General features: G+C 43.8%; 1 protein-coding gene across 1 annotated transcript; it reads left to right on the plus strand.

Moving 5' to 3' along the window:
- Positions 1–1,099: 1,099 nt before the first annotated feature.
- On the plus strand, positions 1,100–21,771 carry minar1 (membrane integral NOTCH2 associated receptor 1). Its single transcript, XM_071515147.1, has 4 exons — positions 1,100–1,939; positions 2,631–4,133; positions 14,306–14,569; positions 21,574–21,771. Exons 1-4 carry the CDS (start codon positions 1,100–1,102, stop codon positions 21,769–21,771), a joined length of 2,805 nt encoding a protein of 934 aa, XP_071371248.1.
- The last annotated feature ends 661 nt before the right edge of the window (positions 21,772–22,432 follow it).

Below are 22,432 nucleotides of genomic sequence, written 5' to 3' on the forward strand. Positions count from 1 at the left end.
TGTTATGTTATGTTACAATACGGTATGGTACAGTATTTTATTTATTATCTTAATTGTATTTTCATTTAATACAGATTTATTTTCACCTCTGTAGTCCTACCTTTATTTGTCCAAAAAAAAGAACATTGCAACGCACACTCATCGGTAGGGCTATTATTTTGAAAGTAAGAACCGGAAGTGGTAATGTTTATTCTGTCTAACTTGACAGTGGTCGGTTTACAGCACCACATGCTGCTTCAATTCCCGGACAGCTGCTTCACAACAGCATCACAGGACTCCAGCAGAGAGAGAAAACCTCGGACAATGGAATGAAATATAAAGGAATGTACTGGGAAGGTGGATCGGTATTTCCAAGCAAAAGCAACTGGGACAAAAACATGTTTTTTGTTTTTTTCAGCACCTGCGCGCCTTCATGGTAATGCATTTTGCCTTTGGTTTCTTTTAGTAAATTGACGGATGAATGGATGGGGTAAACTTTGCCTCTGCTAATCTTATTTTCGCTGGTTTTGATGGAGGGGCGACTTCTCTGGAGCCTTTCCCAGATGATGCTGAATTACTCCGAGTTTATTTTCCCTTTTGTTGGATCTCTAATGAGAGACATGCTGTGCTGCACTGAGCTGATCAGATGATTTTCCTCTCTTTTCCCAACAACTCAGGGGTGAGTGATGGTATGCAAATACAGCTGACATAAGACTGAAATATGACTGTGCGCGCATCCTTCACTGTCGGCAGGATCTACAGCCGGTTTTACGGTCGGAATGTGTGCATAGTGTAAACTGTGATAAGGCTATGAGGAGGAGAATGAATTTCCTATAGAAAGGTATAATCTCAGTTGTTAATAGGAGTCCTGTTTTTTGTCTTTGATTGTTTGTTACATAAACCCAGCAAAGTATATTATATTTTGTAATTTGTCTTTATACACAGTCTAACCTGCATGGTTTGTATGAGTGAATGTCTGATGATGTGATCTATTACACTGTCACAGCAAATGACTGCAGAGAAGCATTGTGTATTAACATTCACATGTCTTGCTTCCAGCTGCAAAGCTTCTTCTAAGACAGGACCATCTCTCTAGGCTTGATCCAGCCTCCCAGCAGCCATGGACCCCCTCCCAGAGTACTCTCTGTTCCTGGTGCGCATCCTGGAGGAGCTGGACACCAAGCACAGCACCATGTCCTACCAGGACCTCTGCAAGTCTCTGTGCGCTCGCTTCGACCTGGTCCACCTCGCCAAGCTCCGCAGCCTGCTCTTCTACACGGCCTGCCTGGACCCCGCCTTCCCAGCCACCCTCTTCAAGGACAAGATGCGCTGCTCCGTGGAGGACCAGCAGTCCAAGAAGCTGATGGTGGCGGCGGACATCGTCACCATGTTCAACTTGATCCAGATGAACGGAGGCATAGCCAAAGACAAGCTCCCCGTGGTGCACAGAGCCAAGTTCCATAAGAACCTGTCGGTGGAGTCGTGCAGGTCCGAAAACGACGCCTATAAGTTTCAGGACTGCGAGAGGGGGGTGAGTTATGAGCACATGGATCACCCCAGGGAGGGACACCACCACCACCATCATCACCACCGCCCCCACCAGCACCCCATGACCCAGAACACCCCTCCCTGTCCTAAATCGGAGTGCAACAACTGCCAGCAGTTTATTCCCACGTCGGACCCTAACTTTCTTCTTGGCATCAGCAAGGACCTAAAATGTAGAGCAGCGTCTCTGGATAAGCTGCAGCATCTGCCCCAGTACTCCAGTGGCAGTCCACCCTCTCCACCCTGCGAGATGCAGAGCACCTACTTTCCCATGGACATCGACAGCGAGTCCAACACCGACCAGGACTCCCTGCAGCACATCAGCCACCCGGAGCCCTTCTCCGTTCATTCCTGCGTCCAGAAGAGGAACATCTTTAAGGAGGACTTCCACAATCTGCTGGCCTTCTCACCACAGGTCTGTCTTTGTAGGATGGGGATCTCTCTGTTTCTGTTCATTTGAAGTAATTAGCTGTGACAAATATAGATCCAAAGATAAATAGGATGCCTACGCATTTCACTTAGTGGTGGTGAGGATTCATTTCGCTGATTGTTAATGTAGCATTGCTGTTGTCAGGGTTGGGTAGGGAGAACCAATCCCAGTTCCCAGTCAATACAATTTGATTAATTTTACCAGTTTATCAGAGTTGACAGGGATCTGTGCAGTGTAAATATCCATTTCTGCTGTCACGCTATTCAGTACATAGTGAAATAAATTGGTGTTGCACGTCTTCATTTTGTGTGTCATAACATAAGCTCATGAAAACATATTTATTTAAGCAGCAAATACAGATGGGGAAAAATGTAAACAAGTGACTTTTTCTTTAACAAAATGATTGATAATAGTCTTTAAGGAACCCCAGCTTTAATTAAAAAAGTAACAGAAAAAATTAACAGTATAATTTTAACTGTAGCAAAAGAATAAACACTCTCAGTTGATTAATTACTTCCTGGTAATTGATGTACACCATGATATATAATTTATATGGAGCAAATTGCTTCCAGTCAAGTTTTTGTGATACTGTAGTTTTAATAAATAAATTGTCACGGGTGTAATTGCTGTGTTAGTGTAAGACCGACTCAGTCTTGTGTCTGGGTTACTGTTCTAGGTCGTCACCACTGAGGGCAAGCAAGGCAGCAAGGCCAGCGAAGGCTACCACCACAGGAGGGAGCTCCACAAGCCCGCCACCTTCTTCAACCACAGCTTCGAACTGCCCTACAACAACCCGTACTTTGAACCAGCTCTGAACTCCCCTATTCAGGAGAGACGGCGGGCGAAGCACGAGAGCCTGGATGACCTGCAAGCGTCCACATACTTTGGTCCAACCACGGTCTCTGAGTGCGTCAGCAGTCGGAAGCATAGTAATAAACCAGGGAAGCAGCCGCCTTGGCCAGTGAAGAGCCTCAGTCTCAATGCAGAGGAGGGGCCTCCGGATTTTGAGAGGTCATTTCTGAACAGCAAGCCGCTCAAAGAAAACCACCGTCATAATATCAGCATCATCAGCAACACCAACGAGCAGCATTTTCAGAGCCCTAAGGAAAAAGCGATGGCCTCTCCCTCAGGGTTTGCGAAGAAAACAAATGGATTAAAAAACAAGGATGTAGCATTGATGGCGTGCGGTCCTGGGGGTATGGACAAGAGAGAGGCAGCGAAAAGGTTTCGGGACAAAAATATGCACAGTTCATCTTTTCAGGGAGGGGACAGCTCCTCTAGTGTTGGGACTCAAACAGAGCAGGGGGAACAGAAGAAAGCGAAGGAATACGCTGCTAAGTACATTGAAAGAGAAAGACACGCCTTCAAACACTCTGACGAGGACTCTGAGATCGTCAGCGACGACATAAGTGACATATTTCGTTTTCTTGATGACATGAGTGTTTGCGACTCTCTGGGTGTCATCCAGTCATCGTGCTACAACAGCAACGGGTCCCTCTCTCAGGTAACGTTGAAGTCGGAAGGCGACAGCTCCCCTGAACGCAACACGGTCAAACTAGCCAAGTCCAAGCTGGACCGCCTCTTCCAGTCGCTCGAAAGCACCGACGACGAGCTGAAATCCAGCGTCTGCAAGCTGGTGATGAGGATCGGCGAGATCGAGAAGAAGCTGGAGTCTCTGTCGGGGGTCCGAGGCGAGATCTCCCAGGTGCTCTCCAAACTCAACAAGCTGGACGAGAAGATCCAGGAACCGGAGCCCAACGGGAGACACGGGGAGACGGCGTCAGCCTCGGGGTCCAACGCCACGCCCATCCACCCCCACCCCCACCCACACCCACACCCACACCCGCACCCCGACCCCAGCCTGTCACCCCACGTCTTCCAGTGCCACACTACTGGCCACAATGTCAAAGTGGACAACGGCGCCTCGGGGGAGTGGTGCTGCTCGGACGGGAGTAACAGCGAGAGCCTCCGGGTGAAGGCGTTGAAGAAGAGCATGTTCACCCGGAGGTCGTCCCGGTCACTCAACGAGGAGAGCAGCGCCACCGAGTCAAAGGTCGCCAGCATCACCAACTCCCCTCGGGACTGGAGGACGGTGTCCTACTCCTCCCATCCTGGAGATGAGGGCAAAGACAAGGACAGAGACAGAGACAGCAAGGACAGACACCGGAAAGCCAAAGAGGTAAGGACACCAGGTTTTATTCAGAGAAAGCTGACGTGTTTGGATAGTACTCGGTTTGTTTTGTTTCTTGTCTTTTTTGTTGGGATTGTTGCTATTGCATTTCATAGTTTGCATACATTAATCAGCAATGAAAGCTTCCACTATTTCTCCAATCACTTTTACCTTTGTCTCACATTGGATTACTGATACAGCTGAAGAAAAGAAACTGACTGTGAATATGGCACCTCTATATCTACAGTGTATATATAGAAGTCATTTTGTCCTGTTTCCATGCAGACTGTCATATACAGTATCAACTGTCATTGAAGGATCCTCTAGAGATAGAACATGGGGGGATTAAACAGGCTCTTTGTAACTATGCTATACTGCTTCCATCCTCAAATAGCACGGCGGCCTTGTTGAAAGACTTGCCTCAACAGCAGATTCTCATGTTATAGCCGGGCCACAGATGTCGAAGGAGCTAAATTAATAGAGCTTTGTCCCACACTTCAGCTCTCAGAGCCGATGGACAGGATGCCTCCGGGTGTTTAGGCACTCTCGAGGTTAGGATGCAGTAATATTTGGAACCTGTCAAGAGGTAAAACCTAGAGCTGTTTCAGCGAGACGGGAAAACATCTTCCATCCAAATATATCTCAGGGAATTGTGAATGATTTGGTAGGATTTACTGAGAAGAAGAAGTCTTTGTCTAGTAATACCAAGAAAGCAGCAAGGCAGATGTTTTGTGAATGCCTGTTTGGGTCACATGGTTCAAAAAAATGACAGTGCCACCTGGAAACCTGCAATCCAAGTACTTATGGTGAGGAAAACCGTCTCATGAGAAAACAATCTCACTCCAGAGAGACCCTCTGTGACTCCACATTCCTATTTTCAGGTCTATGAGTGGCAGGCATTCTCCGGTCTACATTGTATTGCCTCCCCCCACAAACATCCCCTCACTGGGTTTGAGAGGCTTTTAAAACAGCGTACTGAAATGTCAGTCTGCCTCAGCAGGTGTTCAACAGACTAGTCATTCCCAGTGACCTTTCTCTGGGAAGCCAAATGGAGCGGATGTTAATTGAAATGGGTCTTGACCCTGAGCTGTCTTTCTGCAGCCCTTTGCTGTGTAAGCACATCTCTCGGCGCGAGCAACCGCCTAACATGTCAATTCCATGAAAAAAAAAATGACCTATGTGTGATCGTCTATCTCCTTCTACATCGCTGCCTCTGTATCGCTTAACCTGTCCTCTCTGCACGTGCCTAACTTTGAACAGTCTCACCAGTATAGCTGTGCACTTGCTTCCTTTCAAATTCCTTTCAGTCCAGATTTAAAGCAGCACAAGGCAAGATTTTGATGTAAAAGTACATTCATCTACATCACAAAGTGGAGCTGCAACAGGGCAACAAAAGAGTGTCCCATCCCTCCTAATGGAGACGCCATAGACTCCTATTTGCCCACATTAGATGCTGGTGTCAGGTCTGGTCACTGGCGGGACGGGACATCTTCTCCACCCACATGAAGTGACATATCAAAGCTTAAGAGCAAAATACAACACTGTCTCCTAAACAGCAGAGAGTGAGCGCTCTTCCAGAGAAAGCTGGGCTGCGGTCGAATTGTCTTTTTTACTTAGGAAGGTTCCTAACTGAGTGAAATGACCCGGAAGTATCTAAGTGGCAGCCATGATAAGAACTGTTGGAATTCTCTAAACGCTAAGGAAAGGTGCTTCAATGCTTCCTTACTTAGCTCCTTTAGCAGACTCTTCTCTTCTGTGGTTCCCCGGTGGTGGAACGAGTTACCAAACTCCATTCGATCCGCAGAGTCCCTCTCAATCCTTAAGAAAAGGCTAAAGACCCAGCTCTTTAGCGAATACCTTCTCACCTAATGGCCCGGGTAACCAAACCAAAAAAAAAATAATAAAAAAATTTGCTTCTATGCATTGCCTCATAGCACTGCCTTGTAGCACTGCCTCGTAGCACCTATGTCCTGTTGGACCAGAACTTAGCTTTATAGCACTTACTCTTGTTGCTCTCTCCTAACTAGAACCTTGCTTGTGTTGTATGAAAATCTCATGTGTAAGTCGCTTTGGATAAAAGCATCTGGACCATCCTTTACGAAAGGAAAGGGAGATAATGCCGTCCCACAATTCCATGCGATGCACCATTCGGCCGTTCATGAAAACAAGCGATCATGGGACGCAGATCGTCATGCAAGTTACCGTTGCTTATTAAGCATTTTCCATCTGATGCCAGAACTTGCTAATATGCTTATATGTTTTGAACAATATGTTAAACCCATAGGCGAACTATGAACGTTATATGCTGCTGTTGTAAAATGATCACAGTGAAGTTAACGTTGTAGCGTAACCTATGCTCAGTTTGCATTAGTTAGTGTGTGTAGTTCTGAGCGTTGTTGTATTGCAGCCTTTAGGAATATCATTCATTAATTTTACTTCAGTCACAGATGCTGAAACCCTTGCCTTAATAAAGGCCTGTATCAGCCATAACAACTTCAAAGCACAATCAAGTCAACATTTCAAGGTGTTTACTGAGTTGTGTGGTGGTTCTTAAGCTATTATATGCATAGTCTTATAATCAGATCATAATCAGCATATTAACCATAACACAGAAGTCTGTCTTTCAAGAAAAAGGGATATGAGACGTTTTTAGCCAGATGATGTTTTTAATTCAACATGTTTGAAACTTAAGAATGATGATATGTACAGTAGTAGATTTGTAGGCCTAACATGTTATGCCTTTCTTGCATGAATTTAACAATTATTTCCATACAATCAAACCAATTGGGATTCATGTCGATAAATATGAGTGGACAGGAGGGTGAGCGTGAGCAACCATTCTCAATGTGACAACCATTTTGTTTCACTTTTGTGATTGGTAGCCTATATTCCTTTTTTATTTCAATTCCAACCTTGGTGATGAAGCAATATTTTTCACCGGGTTGTCCACGTTTATATAGCCTGCATGGAACAACACGGTAAGAACGCACAGGGCCAAGTATCTAAGATGCGCTTTTAGTAGTCCATCTTTGGAGCATTGTAGTTTCACACAGCAGACCCACGTCATTAACATCCGCCGTCGCATAATTACGTAGCCTAGTGTAAGTGCAGTCGGATTCTCTTAGCACCGCGGTTGTCTTTTCCTAAGTCCTTATGAATTCTCCCTCACATCTTTCCTTGACCTCGTGATGTTTTCCATCGAGGTCAAGGAAAAGTGGTTAGGAATAGGAGTTAGGACGTATTTTTTTGACTATTCGACCGCAGCCCTGGACTCACCAATGATGGCTGAAGCTCCACCCCACCAGATTGCATCTATGTAGTGCTCTCATGCCGCTACAAAGTTCTGAAAAGGCAAATCATGTTTTTTTCGCTGCTTGGGTATTGCCTTTCATAACATTACATCATTTTGATGAGTTCCCATAGTGGTAACTAGAAGGGCACTCGGAGAGCACAGACCTCCGCCAAGGTCCGTGCTATTATTGCTTGTTCGTGAGTCGGATCCGGATCCACTCCAAAATTTAATGGGTTCTTCCTTGGCCCATGCTACACCTTTCCCCAAAGTTTCATGAAAATCGGGCCAGTAGTTTTTCCGTAATCCTGCTAACAGACAAACAAACAAACAGCACCGAAAACATAACCTCCTTGGTGGAGGTAATTAGGTAGTATTTATCAAATTTATTGTTGCGAAAAATGACTTCAGAGCTTACCATCGACCCCAACGATGGATGCAACCGTTCTCCAAGCATCGTTTTTGAGACGTTTATTCCTGTAGTCTTTCAAATAGAAGTTGCAGAGAACTGGGAAGCATTTTGCACATGCCAGGTATATTGTTCATGAAACACATCAGTAGGGAAACAAGAAAGCATTGAGATCTGATTGGCTGTTGAGGTCAGTAAACATTTTGTTTACTGAATACTGATTACAGGATTTCTGGGGAATGACGTCCTTCAAACATGTTATGTGCCACTTGGGGCCAGCAAAGTGTGAAGTTGCCTAGAGCAGCTTTATTCACAGCCATAAGGCAAGTGCTGGATAGTGCTCCTTAGTATCAGTCAAGTCACGTATGGTAAGTGGCTACTGAGCGACCAGGGATGAGGATGGCATCCTTTTTAACAGTGCCCCGGCCATACCCCACAGTACTTCATGCAAACTCAGCAAATAACTAGCTATCAGCCCATTTTCTTCATTGGACGGCATCCAGGAAGAGAGTATGCGGGACCTTATTTCTCTCCTCATTATGTCATCAGCTTCAATCACAGCTATTATTTCCCAGTGCCAAGATGAGTAAAACCCCTCAGACAGTAAAGGAGTTTAAAATATCATTATGTCCTCAACTTCAATCACAGCCATTATTACTTACCCTCACACTTATGCAGTAGGATTCCTCCATCTCTGTCTGTCTGTGTGGTTCTCGACACTCTCAGCTCTTCTCTCTTTTACTCTCCTTACTCTCCTCACCCACTGTTGGAGTGTTGCCAAGATGGAGGGCAGCCAGACTCTTGTTCTATCTCTATGTCCCTATTTTTCTGTTTCCCCTTTCCACTGTAGCTACAATGCCTGTACACAGAGCCATAGCCTTTGCCTATATGTTAGACTACAAAATATACTCCTGTGGTTGGAATTTAATTTCAATCTTTTTCATTTAGATGCTTTGAAACCATGGGCATTATTCAACACAAACACTTGGAGCATGGTGGTAACTTTTAATATTACATGTGGCTGCAGTGCTGTGGCACCCATGTGTACAGATAGGGTTTCCAGTTTAATGACATAATGCAGAGCCAGTGAAGGTCAGCTTTGCAGATCAGTGGTCTTTGAAGCTCAGACAGCCTGGTGCACAACTGAAGCCAGTGGCTACCTTTGCATGCGCGCACTATTCCGGATACTGGCTCTTATTCAGGATAAGCTTTTTGCATGCACCTTTAATCACTCTCCAATATCCCAGTATTCATGCACCCACCAATTATCATAATTTCTACTTGTGTGCCATGATGTAAAGACACAATTCAGTTTCATTGTGAATAACCCAGGTACCTTATCCAGGTTTCTCATTTTCTGTAAATGCGATACAGTGTTTCCATGCACCAGATCATGAATGGAAAAGTTGAGTAGATTTTAAGGGAATATTAGTGTGCATGTAAACAAAGCCACTGAGCGTGTTTACCTACACAGCAATACTCCATTAGTATTCAGGATACTTGGGTAATCTGTGTATGATGTACAGTTGTCTATGTTAACTTCATATTGTGATCTTCAGGGTCTTCAGGTTCTATGGTAATATTCAAAAATATTCTGTTTATGTATATACAGGGATAGTAGTGATTGCTTTGTAAAGTATATGAACCATCATCACTGGAGGTGCACATGGAGGTTAACAGTGTTGCTTTGTGATCCCATTCGAGAGCTAAAGAAAGGCAATCAAAAACAATCATTTTTGAACAGGCGATATTTACAAAGTTGCTAAGCACTGACTCGTGGCAGCAGGGTGGCCATGTGGTTAGACCATGTGACCATGTGGTTAGACCATGTGACCATCCCATGGAGGAAAGGTCACAGGATCAAGCCAAGCAACTGTCATGTTGAAGCGTCCTTCAGCAAGACACCAAACCCCCTACCTGCTCTGTCATTGTAAGTCGCTCTGGCTAAGATAGGATATAATATGAAAATGTATGAGTCAAAAATGTAAAAAATGAATATAGTATGTGGTAAGACACAATAAGAGTGCCAGCTAAATGCCTAAAAAATGTAAAAAATGCATGGAAGATGATTGTCTCCTATCAGCTGGATCCTACTCCTGCCCTCCTCCCTCTGCACGCTATTTCCAGAACTTCACCTCCCTTCTTTTTTTAATTTCTGTTTCCACTCCCCCCCCCTCCCTCCCTCTCCCCTCTTCTGCCTCCTCCAATTCTTCTTATGTGTCTGGACTGTCAGTCAAACAGAAGCCAAGCTTTCCTCCACAACTCAGTGAGAGAAGTGTGAAGGCAACAGGGAACCTGTCATATCGCACCTCCATCTTGTGGCAAAGCAAGTCAATGGGTTTTTACTATGATGGCGTTGTTGCCTCGTCGGGGCTAGCTAATGACATTCATGTTGTTTTTTCGCGGCGTCGCTCACACCTTTTCAGCCTCCTCTCTCGACCCTCATCGGGGTGGGAGAAGGAGAAGATGGTGAAAATAGAAACCTTCCTGGATAAAGATGGTTGGGACTCAGCTGCCACAGCGGCGTCCTCTGCCAACGCACAATCCCACCAGCTGTATCGGCAAGATGAGCGCGCTATTTACGGTGTTTTTTAAACCTACAGTATGGCCTGTTTGCTTTGGTCTGAATCCGGGGTTTTTGTTTTGTTGAATTCACGCATTAGTTAGGTTTTGTTCAATGCAGCAAAATTTCATGCAAACCATAATTTATCAACAAAAGCCACAAAAGAGCAGTCATTTCCTTCACTGGTCAGAAACTTGGTGCAGGAGAGGACTGGACTTGTGTGTTTAACCCATAATGCACAGCGCTCCCAGGAATTGGGTGGGATCTTGTTGGATCGCATTCTCTTAACGAAGCTCCAGGGTCGGTTTGGAAACATACCAAGAAGCCTCCGTCTCAACAAGGTCTCAGTCTGATTGGTTTGGTCCGAACCGGAGTACAATTGCTGTGCTCTCATATGGCCAAACAATCCAAACTAAGAGAGAAACCACTCCAGGATTTGAAATAACTGCTGTAAACCACCTAGGTGTGAAAACATCCTTCTTAAATCTGTGTCTTAAAGACACTGCTGGTGTCATTTAGAGTTGTAGAGCATTTACTTCTGTCTATGTCTAGTTTACGGCATTTGTTTTGCAATGCATGCCGTAGGTAATTTGTTTTTTTAACAACTTCGCGGTGTCAATCCTAGCTTGAAATGAGCTGCTGTCCCTGCTAACAAAGACGTCCTAAATAAGGAGACATGGATGTGACAATAACGTTTGTGAGGCGACATGTTTTTGAGGGATTATTTCCTGGAGGAGACTTCCATATCTGTGGGTGTTAGGTGATTGACAGGAAACGGAGCATAATGTGACGCACATAGATATTAAAACACTCAGCACAATGAAAAAATAACAAAACAGAAACTGACAAAACCAAGGAGGCTTCATATTTACTGTGATGGATTATCTCTCTCTGTGGAAGTTGGTTTTCAGACTGTACAAGAATAAATGGCAGCAAAATGGCTTTTTCTGAAGGGAGGAAAACAAACCCTGATATCTTTAACTATGCTGACTGTGTGCAGACACCAGCAGGAAGAATGGAAAGGAGAGGGGCAACCTCGATGGTTGGCACAAACTTAGAAAAAAACACCTTTAAGGTATTTTCACACCTAGTTTGTTTAGAGCAGTCCAATCCCTGGAGTGGTTTCCCACTTAGTTCTTGCTCCAAACGAAACTCCAGGTTGGGTTTGGAAACATACCAAGAAATCTCCCTCTCAGCAAGGTGTGATCGGTTTGGTCCCAACTCAAGTGTAATCGCTGTGTTCTCATTTGCCAAAACAGAAGGGGAAACCACTCCAGGATTTGAAAAAACTGCTCTAAAAACAACAAGGTGTGAAAAAACCCTTAGACACCTCTGAGCTCAAAGCCAGACCAACGATGCCTGTTCACAGCTTGAATAACAGTTCCTCTTTGCGTTTCTTTTCTTTTTATCGAACAAATTGATTGTGAATCCATCCCCGATCGTTGCCAACAACACGGACAGCTAAGCTTGACTCAACAACAGAATGGCTGATCAGGAGCCGAGGCTGATTTGCATGGAGGGAAGGTGCAAGCGACAGCGATGACTGCTCATGAATCTAGATATGTTCTTCTATGCCAGGCTACCACAATATAATCTCCCCAAAGCCTCATATGCATAGCCATCCAATTAACACTGAATGCTGATCATCACTTGAAAGCCTCTTTGCTTTTCCTGATCAGCACACACACACACACACACACACACACACACACACACACACAGGTAATTAGACATAGCCAGCGATAGATTCACGTCACCTTGCCTGACCCTGGAGATGGCCGCTACTCATTGCGGTTGACATTGATAGCAGCTCCTTATAAGTGCTATGGGATCAATGCAATCAATACGCTGTGCTGAGGAATGGTTTAGGGAGGGATAATTCATGAGAAGGAATGTGTTATGACAAAAAAAAATTGGTCTCTGGGAATGAATTAAAGCTGCTAGGAAGATCTGTTTTTAATAAGCAGCGTCCTTGATCGTAGTATATTGGATTGTGATGGGCCTGTCTTTGCACTACACTCTTATGTGAGGGTTCATGCTGGGTGTAATGGAATAATTATAATGGAAACTTTTTACAAACGACGACAAATTGGATTGGTTGAGTTAGGAAGGCTTATCCAGTTACTGTATATGTCGTTGCATACTTCATACGCTCATCACAGCAGCCCAGGTTTAGAGCACAGATTGGATCCATTTGTCTCAGAAAATTGCACAGTAGCATTTTACCTCCTCTCCCTGAGGGTCGGTATCAGCAGGCCAGATGATATTAAAAACAAATCCTTTGCTCTGTAATAGATTTTGTGCTCCTTGTCTTACAGATTACCTGTTATATAGGCAGGAGGATTGTGAGGATGTTTTAGGGCCTTTCGCATTTAAACCTTTATAATCATGGCAAATAGCATTATAAAAGCAATAGCGCAGTGTAGGACTCAGACCTCTATCAAATGGAATTGTCATTTAGCTCCTTCATACTCCACCGTATCCTCTTTTCAGGTGCAGAGTCAAAACATGTTTTTTCCTGGAGTGTACATTTGCAAATAGAACACATTTGGCAGAACACTATTACTGTCCCGATCCGTGTTCACACTTTTCTGCTTTTTTTTTTGTAGGAGAGTGCTGCCTCAACCACATTTTGTTCTGATAATGAAAAGTGACGTGCACTTGGTTTCCATGAGGAGCAGCTGCAGCAGCTGCCACTATCAGCAATAGTGATGTGCAACTGTCAAACGCTTAGATCAGGGACAGGCAGCCATGTGCCGTGGAGGGCCGAGAGTCTGCAGGGTTTCATTCCAGCCAAACACGACAGCAGCTCATTTCACTGGTTAGTTCCTCCTCTCTGGCTGAAGGTGTGTCAATCAGTGAAATCAGCTGCTGGTTGGAATGAAAACCTGCAGACTCTTGGCTCTCTATGGCACATGGCTGCCCATTCCTGACTTACTACTATCAACTTTATTACTGGTAATTTCTCAATTTTTATTGTGGTTGTTGTTGTTTTTGCCCTAAACTGTCATTTTCCCAACCAGTGTTGCCAACTCTACTCCAAAGAAAGTGTGGCTGATCAAAATGGGAAGCACTGATCCAATGGTTGAATAAAGTAGCTACATTTGTTGCTATTTACTTTTGAGAAATAATGTTGCCAGGGGTCTAAGAAGTCACCAAATCTAGAGACAAAGTTGCCAAGTTGGCAACAGAACAAACTCTGCCTCCCCTTCGTTTTGTTTTTTGTTTTTTTTGACCAGGTCAAAGTCAATTGAGAACCAATTCTCATTTACAATGACGACCTGGCCAAGAGGCAATAACAGCATACAAGTCTATACAAATAGTAAAAACATAACCACAGTCAGTTTAAATTATCACAATATATACACAAAATATACAACAACAGAAATCTATCTATAGTAGCAGGGCCAGAAGAAGCAAAATTCAAAAGCAGGTGCAGTAAACAGAAACTATGTCTTCTAATGAGTTGTTAAAGGAAGGCAGTGGAATGAAGGTGTGACCTGTTCCAGTAACTAGAGGCAGCATACTGAAATGAGTGGCGGCCAAAGAGGTGCAGACTTTGGGGATGATCATAGTTATGAGTTTGCCGGAGCATAGATTACAGTTGTTGGTGGAGATGTTGAGTATGTGGGATTTTTACCAATGATGGATTTATAAATGAACCGATACCAGTGGATTTACTGTGATAGGTAACTTGCCTCATCTTTGTTGTGACTGGTCCGTCCAAATCATGTGTGCTCCTCTAAAAAGTTGAACCTTTTCTTGGCCTAAAGAGAAGCCAGGTGCAGTGTCTTTTTCCAAAGCAGCCGCTCCCCATTAGCTCTAAAAAGGAGCTGGCAGTTTGAAACAAGTGGACTAGTGTGAACTCTCTCTCTCTCCTTTCTGTCCTCTAATCTTTGGAATCCTGTCTCCGTCTCCAGGCAGAGCGAGAGCGTCAATACGAGCTCCCCCAGGCCCACCGCCCCCCCAAGCCGCCCAAGGACTCCTACCTGATCGAACAGGTTTTCTCGCCACACCCCTTCCCCCCCTCTGTCAAGGCCCACGTGAAGGGCAGCCCCCTGTACACCGACCTGCGGCTCGCCGGCCTGTCGGACGCCAAGCGCAGCCAGCCCTCCTGGACCATCGAGGAATATAAACGCAACTCAGGAGAGAAGGGCAAGCAGCTCACAGCTCTGGACCTGCAGGTACTGGACTGGCTGTCCCTTAACTTTTACGCATTACACACACTACCTGCTTGTGTCTGTTTTGGTGCATTCCTATTGTCCTCTTCCTTGTCAAGATAATTTAGTGATATTCTTATCCAGAGGGTTTTCTGACCCGCCACACACACACACACACACACATACACCCCACCCCCCTCCTCACCTGCCTTTCCCACCTTAGTATTGATTTTCACAAGTCTGATCGTAGATAAATGGCTTCTCGGCGTGTGCGTGTGTTTCTGGCGTGGCGTAGATTGCGTAAGATGCTGCAGGAACCGGGGGAGTGAAGCGACCCTGTTAAGCCTTGACCTATTCAGAGCGTCAAATTATTGATGGCCACCGCATGGGCCCGAGAGTCACCAGAGAGAGCCGCAGATCAATTCCTCTTTCTAACATGCCTCTGGCTCTAGGTGACTGTGCTGGATGCTATTGAGTCACAGCAACCCCTTGACTGCCTTTTTTCAAATATCTTTATGGCTTCAGTCAGTGGCAGCAAGACAGCAGTCACTTATCTACTTACAGACTGGGCTTTTAGGGAACTGTGCTCTCGCTGACGGATTTCTTTTCTGGTGAGTGGCTATCCTCATCCAATTCTGTCTTCATGTGAACATGCGTGAGTGGGAAGTCTCTTTAGGAAATATGAGTGCGAGTTAAAAGGGAAATGATGCGATGAAGAGATTTAAATGACGGTAAATGACAGGTTTTGGTGTCAGTCCCTCAGAATCACCATTTTGCACTGACGCTCAGCAACCATACAGCGAGAAATCCATCATAGAAGAGGCAGAGAGGCCAATTTCTCCACTGACAGTAGCTTCAATAGACCAGAATGCAATGCAGCCACAAGACATGTTGTTTTGAGTAAGGGGGGGCGTGGCCACGATTACAGAAACATATAACCGACAGCTGAATGATCACACTTTCAAGATATTCATACGCCCATATGCCCACATTTGATTGAAAGCAACAAATTCACAACACTTCTCTGGGGGTTGTTGAAAGGCATTCTGGGAAATGTGGGATATCACTAACTTCAGTAGAAGTAGGGGGCAGGTTGAGGGAAAGGTAAATGACATCACTTCATCACAAAATAACTCCTGGAACGGACTGAGCATCACAGATTGATGGGATCTAACAGTGAAAGAGGATCCAGGGGGGATTTTTCCTTTAATGAAAAGACTGCCATATGGCAAGTGCACTCACACACTTTTACATAGCAGGACATACATAAAAAGGAGAAGCCATCTGAAGATCAGAGAAATGAGAGAAACAGTGAGAGAGAGCAGAGAGACAGAGGGAGTGAAGGGGGGAGGAGGGGAGAAGGAGGGAGGGAGGGCAGTCACCTAAAAAGTGAAATTGCACGCTGCTGTAAATAGCACCACAAACAGGGAAGTTATGAAGTCATTGTGCGTCATCGCTGAACTATATTCCTCCACAATAACACCAAGTTCAAAACAGAGAAGCGATACACCACACACAATAAATGACCCAATTAGGCGCCAGTGGGTTTTCCGTTCAGGGGACTAATTATGTGTGTCATAACGAGGAACGAAGACTTTGTTGTGCATCGGTGTAATGACTTCCTGCGAAACCTGGATTCTGATTGACTGCAGCATCTGTGTTGATTACATTGGATTGAGTCTAATTAGGCATCAAACCGACATATTTAACATTTAAATTATGGAGCTTTTCAATACTACTGGCAACAAGGGATGTAGTGGAGGGTAAACCGATCTAAACTCACTTCACCCACTGTTTCAGCCTGACACAAATCTTGATTCATGATGTAAATTCGTCGTTCATCATAGTCACTAGTATCAAACTGATTATGTGAGGACAGGGTTTTTTAAGGGAAAAAGGCATTAACAAAAGCTGAAAATGTAATTGTTTTTTGTTCATATTGATAGATGTTTATCAGCCACTGGAGGTGATAGTTTACCTTTTTATTTACCACTGCATCACTGCTGCCAACAGTGAGTGAGAGTGAAAAACTAGTCTGTTAATTTAGATCTGACGGTGTTCAAGACTGAGTCCATTATGCCACCTGTCCATTTAACAGACAAAACCGACCTAGGTGCACTTGCTTTACACATTCACAGTGATTCAATTAGCTTGGAGCTGAGCCAGTGATAGACACACGTCCAACTCCTCAGCAACCAAAACTGACCTTCAAAATCATTGATTTCTAATTTTCTGATGATCAGTTTGGAGAGTTTTCCAAGAAGGGAGCGATAGCATTAACCTTGGCTGTGAGCTTCTTTCAAAGACACAGGATTACTGCCTCATCAGGGTAGAAGGGAGAGGAATATAGAAGAGGGAACTATAAGTCAGTGTGCGTGCAAAATCAACGACAAACAGTGAGAAAATTATTTCACTGATGTGGATTTTTGAAAGCAGATCGCTGATATTTTTTGCTGATATTCAAAATCTTTAAATCTGACCGTTTTCAATGCAAAAAAAAATCCCCAAAAAGACAAGGATTCAGTGTTTCCCCCAACATTCCTGAGAGGGTGATAATAGTACTACTAATAATAATAAATATTCATGCATAGCTAGAATCTAATCAAAATGTCCCATTAGAATCAATTTAGGTTGACAACCAGTGTAGTATTGAAACTTATTTAAACTAGTTGAAATCCCAAATAGAAAACTCAAACTCATTTCTCAACCCCAAGTCTTCTGAGATGGATGTCATTGTGTCAGGAGGGACTTCAGAGATATGGTCCAAAGGCAACAAACTTTACTGCAGGACTAACGTTTCGACGCCAAGTGTGTCTTCATCAGAGTCAAACAGTACAAAGGCTTGTATTCTCTTAAATAACCTCCCCTAATTAGGGACTAATCCAGCACAGGCTGGAAGAATGGGGAGGGGACAACAAGCTGCATGCAGGGTTCCCAACTATGCAACAAAAAAGAGCAGTAAATACATAAATAGATACATAAATATGATATTTCATCAGTAACCACATCCGATAAGCTGTATCAAGATATCAGTAACCATAATAAATAACTTGTATCGAAACGATATATATATGTCCATTAAATATCTTAAACAAAACTCCCCTCATCAGAAATTACTACAGCATAGGCTGGAAGAGGGAGAAAAAGGGGAGGGGACAATAAGCTGCATGAAAACAAAGTTCTCTCTTATGCAATATTAAAAAAGAGAAAAGAGAAAGTAAATATGAAAAAAGAAAATATCTATTCACAACAGTAACCACAGACTGCATCAAAACGATGCATCTTAGTCCATTGAATATCAAAACCAACACTCTCCTCATAAAGAATTACTACAGCAAAAGCTGGAAAAGTGAAGAGGGGTCAGTAGGCTGTATATAAATAGGGTTCTTGATTAATAAATAATAAAGAACAGGACACATAAAAAAGATACTTGACCTTACATCCACCCATAAATTGTAACCACGCATCGTATTGTATCAATAATTATCATATATAGCCTGTCTCAGTATGGCTACATCAATAAGTAGGGCTTGGCTTAGGGCTATAAAAAACAAGACTTAGCTCCTCGTTACGTCCTGATGGTTCAACAGTGTTAAGTTCAGTGATCCAGAAAGCTTCTCTGCACAGCAATGTATTAATAATATCTCCACCTCTAGGGGATGGTGTAGTTTTTTCGATCCCCCAGAATTTAAGCGAAGCAGGAGAGCCATGATTAAATTGAATATAATGGCGTGCGATTGCATAGTCCGTATTTTTAGTGCGGATAGCAGTCTTGTTCAGCTATTGTTTGTTTTAGAGGGCGTTTAGTCTGACCTCTTCCTTCATATCTGACGTCATGTTAACATGGCGGCATACACTGTAAACTCTACCCAGCATTACTTTTAACATGTTCATGATCCTCAAAATACACTTCATCATTCGATTTTCAGCATTTCGTGACCTTAAATCCATCAACACATCTTATCTGTGTGGTAAACAGTTAAACATATTTGAAATGTAAATGTATGTTGCACTTACAACATGCTGCGCTAACTAGCTGGCTAATGTTGCCAAATGCTCTTCCAACTGTGAATTTCTGACTTCCAGCTTTGAATGGAACGCAGCATAATGTATCAGTCTAACTGTTAACATAACTCAAAATGTGTTATGTAAATGGAGTAAAAAAAAAATCCCTTTTCTCTTACCCTTAAAGTCTAGCCTTGCATTCCTCCCCTTTTTATGCATCTAAAGTCTTTATTCTTTTACTCCTCAGTCATTAGCAGTTTGTAGCCTTGACAGTCGACAAGTGCTAATTACATTGCTATATTTACTGAAGAGCCTTTCATTGTCTCTCCCTCGCAGTCTTTCTCTCTCTCTCTCTCTCCAGACCCAAAGGCACCATTAAACCCTATCATTTATTCCCACTTCTCTTAGCAGCTCGATCGATGAAACAGCCCCGTTTCGTCTCCCGGCCTCCAGCCTATAAGGCTCTCAGACAGACAGCGGTGTCTAGAGGCAGCGCTAAACTGTATGATACAGTGCGAGTCTCGGTCGCACTGCCCCCCCACGCTTCTCCCGGGGACTCCATGGGAAACAAGCGTTCACATGGACAGGGATTACACTCGGCCTGTCATTGATTGTTGCCCCCGCTGTCCTTGTTTATCTCTGGGAGCATTTCGGGGATAAGAGGAACTGAAACCAGCAGAGAGACAGGCAGCTGGGTACTTTTTCGAGGTCAAATCCAGCCTGAAGCTCCAAACTGTGTAATGTTTCACATATCGCGAACACTTAATCCTTGGTTCATCAAAATGAGCAACTCTTTAAGATGTGTTAAGTAATCTATGACCTGTATCGGCCTCTATCGGCAACCAGTGGGAATTGCATCAACACTGATAGAACTGATCTCCTCCTACACAAGTCTGGGCCACAGTCTTGGGAGAGTCTTTAAATTCCAATGGGTGAGGACTTTTGGTTCTATAACAGTAACCCCTGGCAGATATATTATGGTCATTTTGTGCGACGAGGCTGTAAAAATCGTACCTATTGCCGCTTTAAGAGGAAAGAGAAAAGATACTAGGAGTCCTGCAGGTACACCCTGGAGGCCAGGAATTGTACTGGAAATAAAAAAGGAAGGAATGACCAATGTGTTCTTGTGGCAGGACGGCTGTGTTCCCCAACACCCAGATGAAGGCATGGGCCGATTCGCATAGGTGTTTTAATGTCTTAGCCCCCTCCAGTTCAAGGACTTTTAACGTTCAAACCTACATGGGGGCCTGGACTTGGATTTTTCTATGCCATGAGAACACATTTGTGGTGATAATTCTTCTTTTCTTCTTTCATTCATGAACAAGACTTGTTGACAATCTAATCTAAATGGAAAACCTGGGTTAGGGTTAGCTAACTGTTAGCAGTCTCCAGTTTATTGTCAATGGGTCAGCTTGGTTGGTCTCCAGATGTTATTCTCCGGTTTCCAGGTTTGTTCACCTTGGACAAATTTAACTTGGTCCCTCCAGGGAGCGTAGAAATAGTAGCTGTGAATTATTTTACAGGGTGGATTTCCCTGTAGGTCAGTGGGCCTGCAGGACACAGGGTATGTTCTAGCTAGCTGCTGCCCCTGGGCACAGATCGGACCGCTTGACCCTCGCTAAATATAAAGCTCCGAACCCAAACCCAAACCCAGTGCACATGCCTAAAGGCAAGGATTTCAGCATCTAGAGGAAGGGTGCACATGGTGCTGGTGCAACCTTCCAACTCCCGGCTTGCCTTTCTACTGTGCCTACATCGTGTGGGTGATGAATGGGTGTCACAAAGGACAGAGCAGTGGAAAATACCTGGAAGAAATAGGTCCAGCAACCATATCTGGACAAATCTGGACAATAAAGCTGCACTAGGCAAGATGTTTATGTAAAAATCCAGCTGCCTTATCAGCCTAAAACCAAAGCAGGGCTGCAACAGAGAAGAGCGTCCCGTCCTGTAGATTCACCCTATATGCCAAAATTAAATTCTAATGTCAGGTATGGTCCAATCCAAACTGTCTCCTAAACAACAGTAAGCAAGGATCCATCCAGAGAAAGCTGGACTCACCCATGTTAGATCTTTTCCTCTCTAGTCCCTTTGATATAATTTGGTATGAAGCATCACACGCCGGCCAGGTTGGTAAACATGAGCGTGCTGTGTGCAGTTTACTGATGTCACATTACAGGATTTCTGGGTATTGAAGTCCTCAAAATTCAAACAGTTACCTCTCGCTGCCATTTGGGGCCGTCAGCATGTGAAATTGCCAAGTGCAGCTTTAAGGAATGAATACAAATGTGGACAAATTAAGGACGTTAATCCTCCCTAAACTACACCATTTCACCTGCCACCAACGAGATTATGGCAGGAATGGAAATAAGGAGGCTATAATAAAAGGAACACAGTGTTGCAGAGCAGTGGAAAATACACTTCTTTCCAGCTGTTTCATTCTTGCTTTATACTCTTTAGCAGATTATTTTGGTCCTTCTCTCTTGTCCGTCCCTCTCTCTCTCTCCCTCTCTCTCGCCTTCTGTCTTTGTCAATTTCAAAGTCTCTCTTTGAAATGTGAGAATCAGATAAAATATCAATAGGCTGTTGCTTGGAATCCCATCTATGAAGAATGCCTCTCCCGTACTGTACTCACCAAGGCCATTAGAGAGCAGATGAGGAAAACAAAATCAATCTCGCCGTTGCAGAGCCCGTTTCTTGCGGTTATCAATGGACTCTTGCAGTATCTGCTTTCATCACAGCCGGGCTCCGAAGACATTTTCCTCCACTCTCCATCTAAAGAATAAAATGGTTGATTGGCTTGGATATGGGATAGCTTAGCCCAAGTAATTGACTATATGCGGATGAGAAGCCTTTGATATAGAAGTAAGGTTTGAAAAGAAACGTATAATTAGAAATTCTGTATTCACATAGTCTCCTCTAGACTCGAAAAGCACCCACATCTAAATACAATCTTGCATAAACTGAGCATCTTTTCTCCTCAAACTCCGCCTCCTTTAACTCTTTGACGCCCTTTGTTCCCTCAGACCCAGGAGTCCCTAAACCCCAACAACCTGGAGTACTGGATGGAGGACATCTACACGCCGGGCTACGATTCGCTGCTCAAGAGGAAAGAGGCGGAGTTCCGCAGGGCAAAAGTGTGTAAGATCGGCGCGCTGATCGCCGCCGCCACCTGCACTGTGATCCTGGTTATCGTGGTTCCCATTTGCACCATGAAAACATGAACATGCACTAGGACGGAGTGATAATAAATCTCACTGCTTTCCTGTCTATTACTGGACTGGACAGGTGGGCAGCAGTTACCGTAGCTCCAGTTTGTGGCCTGTAGGGTGGAGGATTACCGACAGTTTGAAAGTGTTGGGGCCTTGAATGTGTCAATTGAAAGTGTTTCTTTCAGGCAGTCTCTTCTCTTCTGGTCGTTTTTGTTTGCTATATTCATGATTAGGACAGCTATTGTACAATAGAAATGGATTCAGCAAGTGCATAATATATATCTATTGATTTAACAGTTGTAGTCTATTGTATTGTTCTAAACTGTGCTGGGAAGTTCAGAGTTCACTGACTTGATTTTCTGCCTTAATCAACTGCGGCAGATGATCAGTAAAGGAAATTGGTCAACAACTGGATTTGTTTTTGTAGCCAGTGTATGATATTTTTATTTTTTAGTATAATTACTGTATAATGTATTTTGATGAAAGTTATTTTTGATGAATTATCTGGTTGAATGTGATCTTTATCAATAACAGCAAGCGTTTTAAGTAATGGGATTTGTGCAACACATTTTTCTAAATAGAAATATATTGAAGTACTTTAGTTGAAATAGAGGTATAACAGTACATAGATTGCAAAAACAGTATGACTACACAGCCAACCTGAATGTAACAT

This window comes from Centroberyx affinis, unplaced genomic scaffold (genome assembly GCF_046629955.1).
Source record: "Centroberyx affinis isolate AG114_WGS23_722 - 3 ecotype Tasmania unplaced genomic scaffold, CSIRO-AGI_Caff_v1 ptg000025l_1, whole genome shotgun sequence".
NCBI classification, from domain to species: domain Eukaryota; kingdom Metazoa; phylum Chordata; class Actinopteri; order Beryciformes; family Berycidae; genus Centroberyx; species Centroberyx affinis.

Excerpts from the sequence above, each read along its gene's own strand:
- minar1 (XM_071515147.1), top strand. The coding sequence starts at position 1,100 with ATGGACCCCCTCCCAGAGTACTCTCTGTTCCTGGTGCGCATCCTGGAG. Across the intron at positions 1,940-2,630 it reads TGCTGGCCTTCTCACCACAG|GTCGTCACCACTGAGGGCAA; the intron begins GTCTGTCTTTGT and ends TTACTGTTCTAG. Across the intron at positions 14,570-21,573 it reads TCACAGCTCTGGACCTGCAG|ACCCAGGAGTCCCTAAACCC; the intron begins GTACTGGACTGG and ends TTGTTCCCTCAG.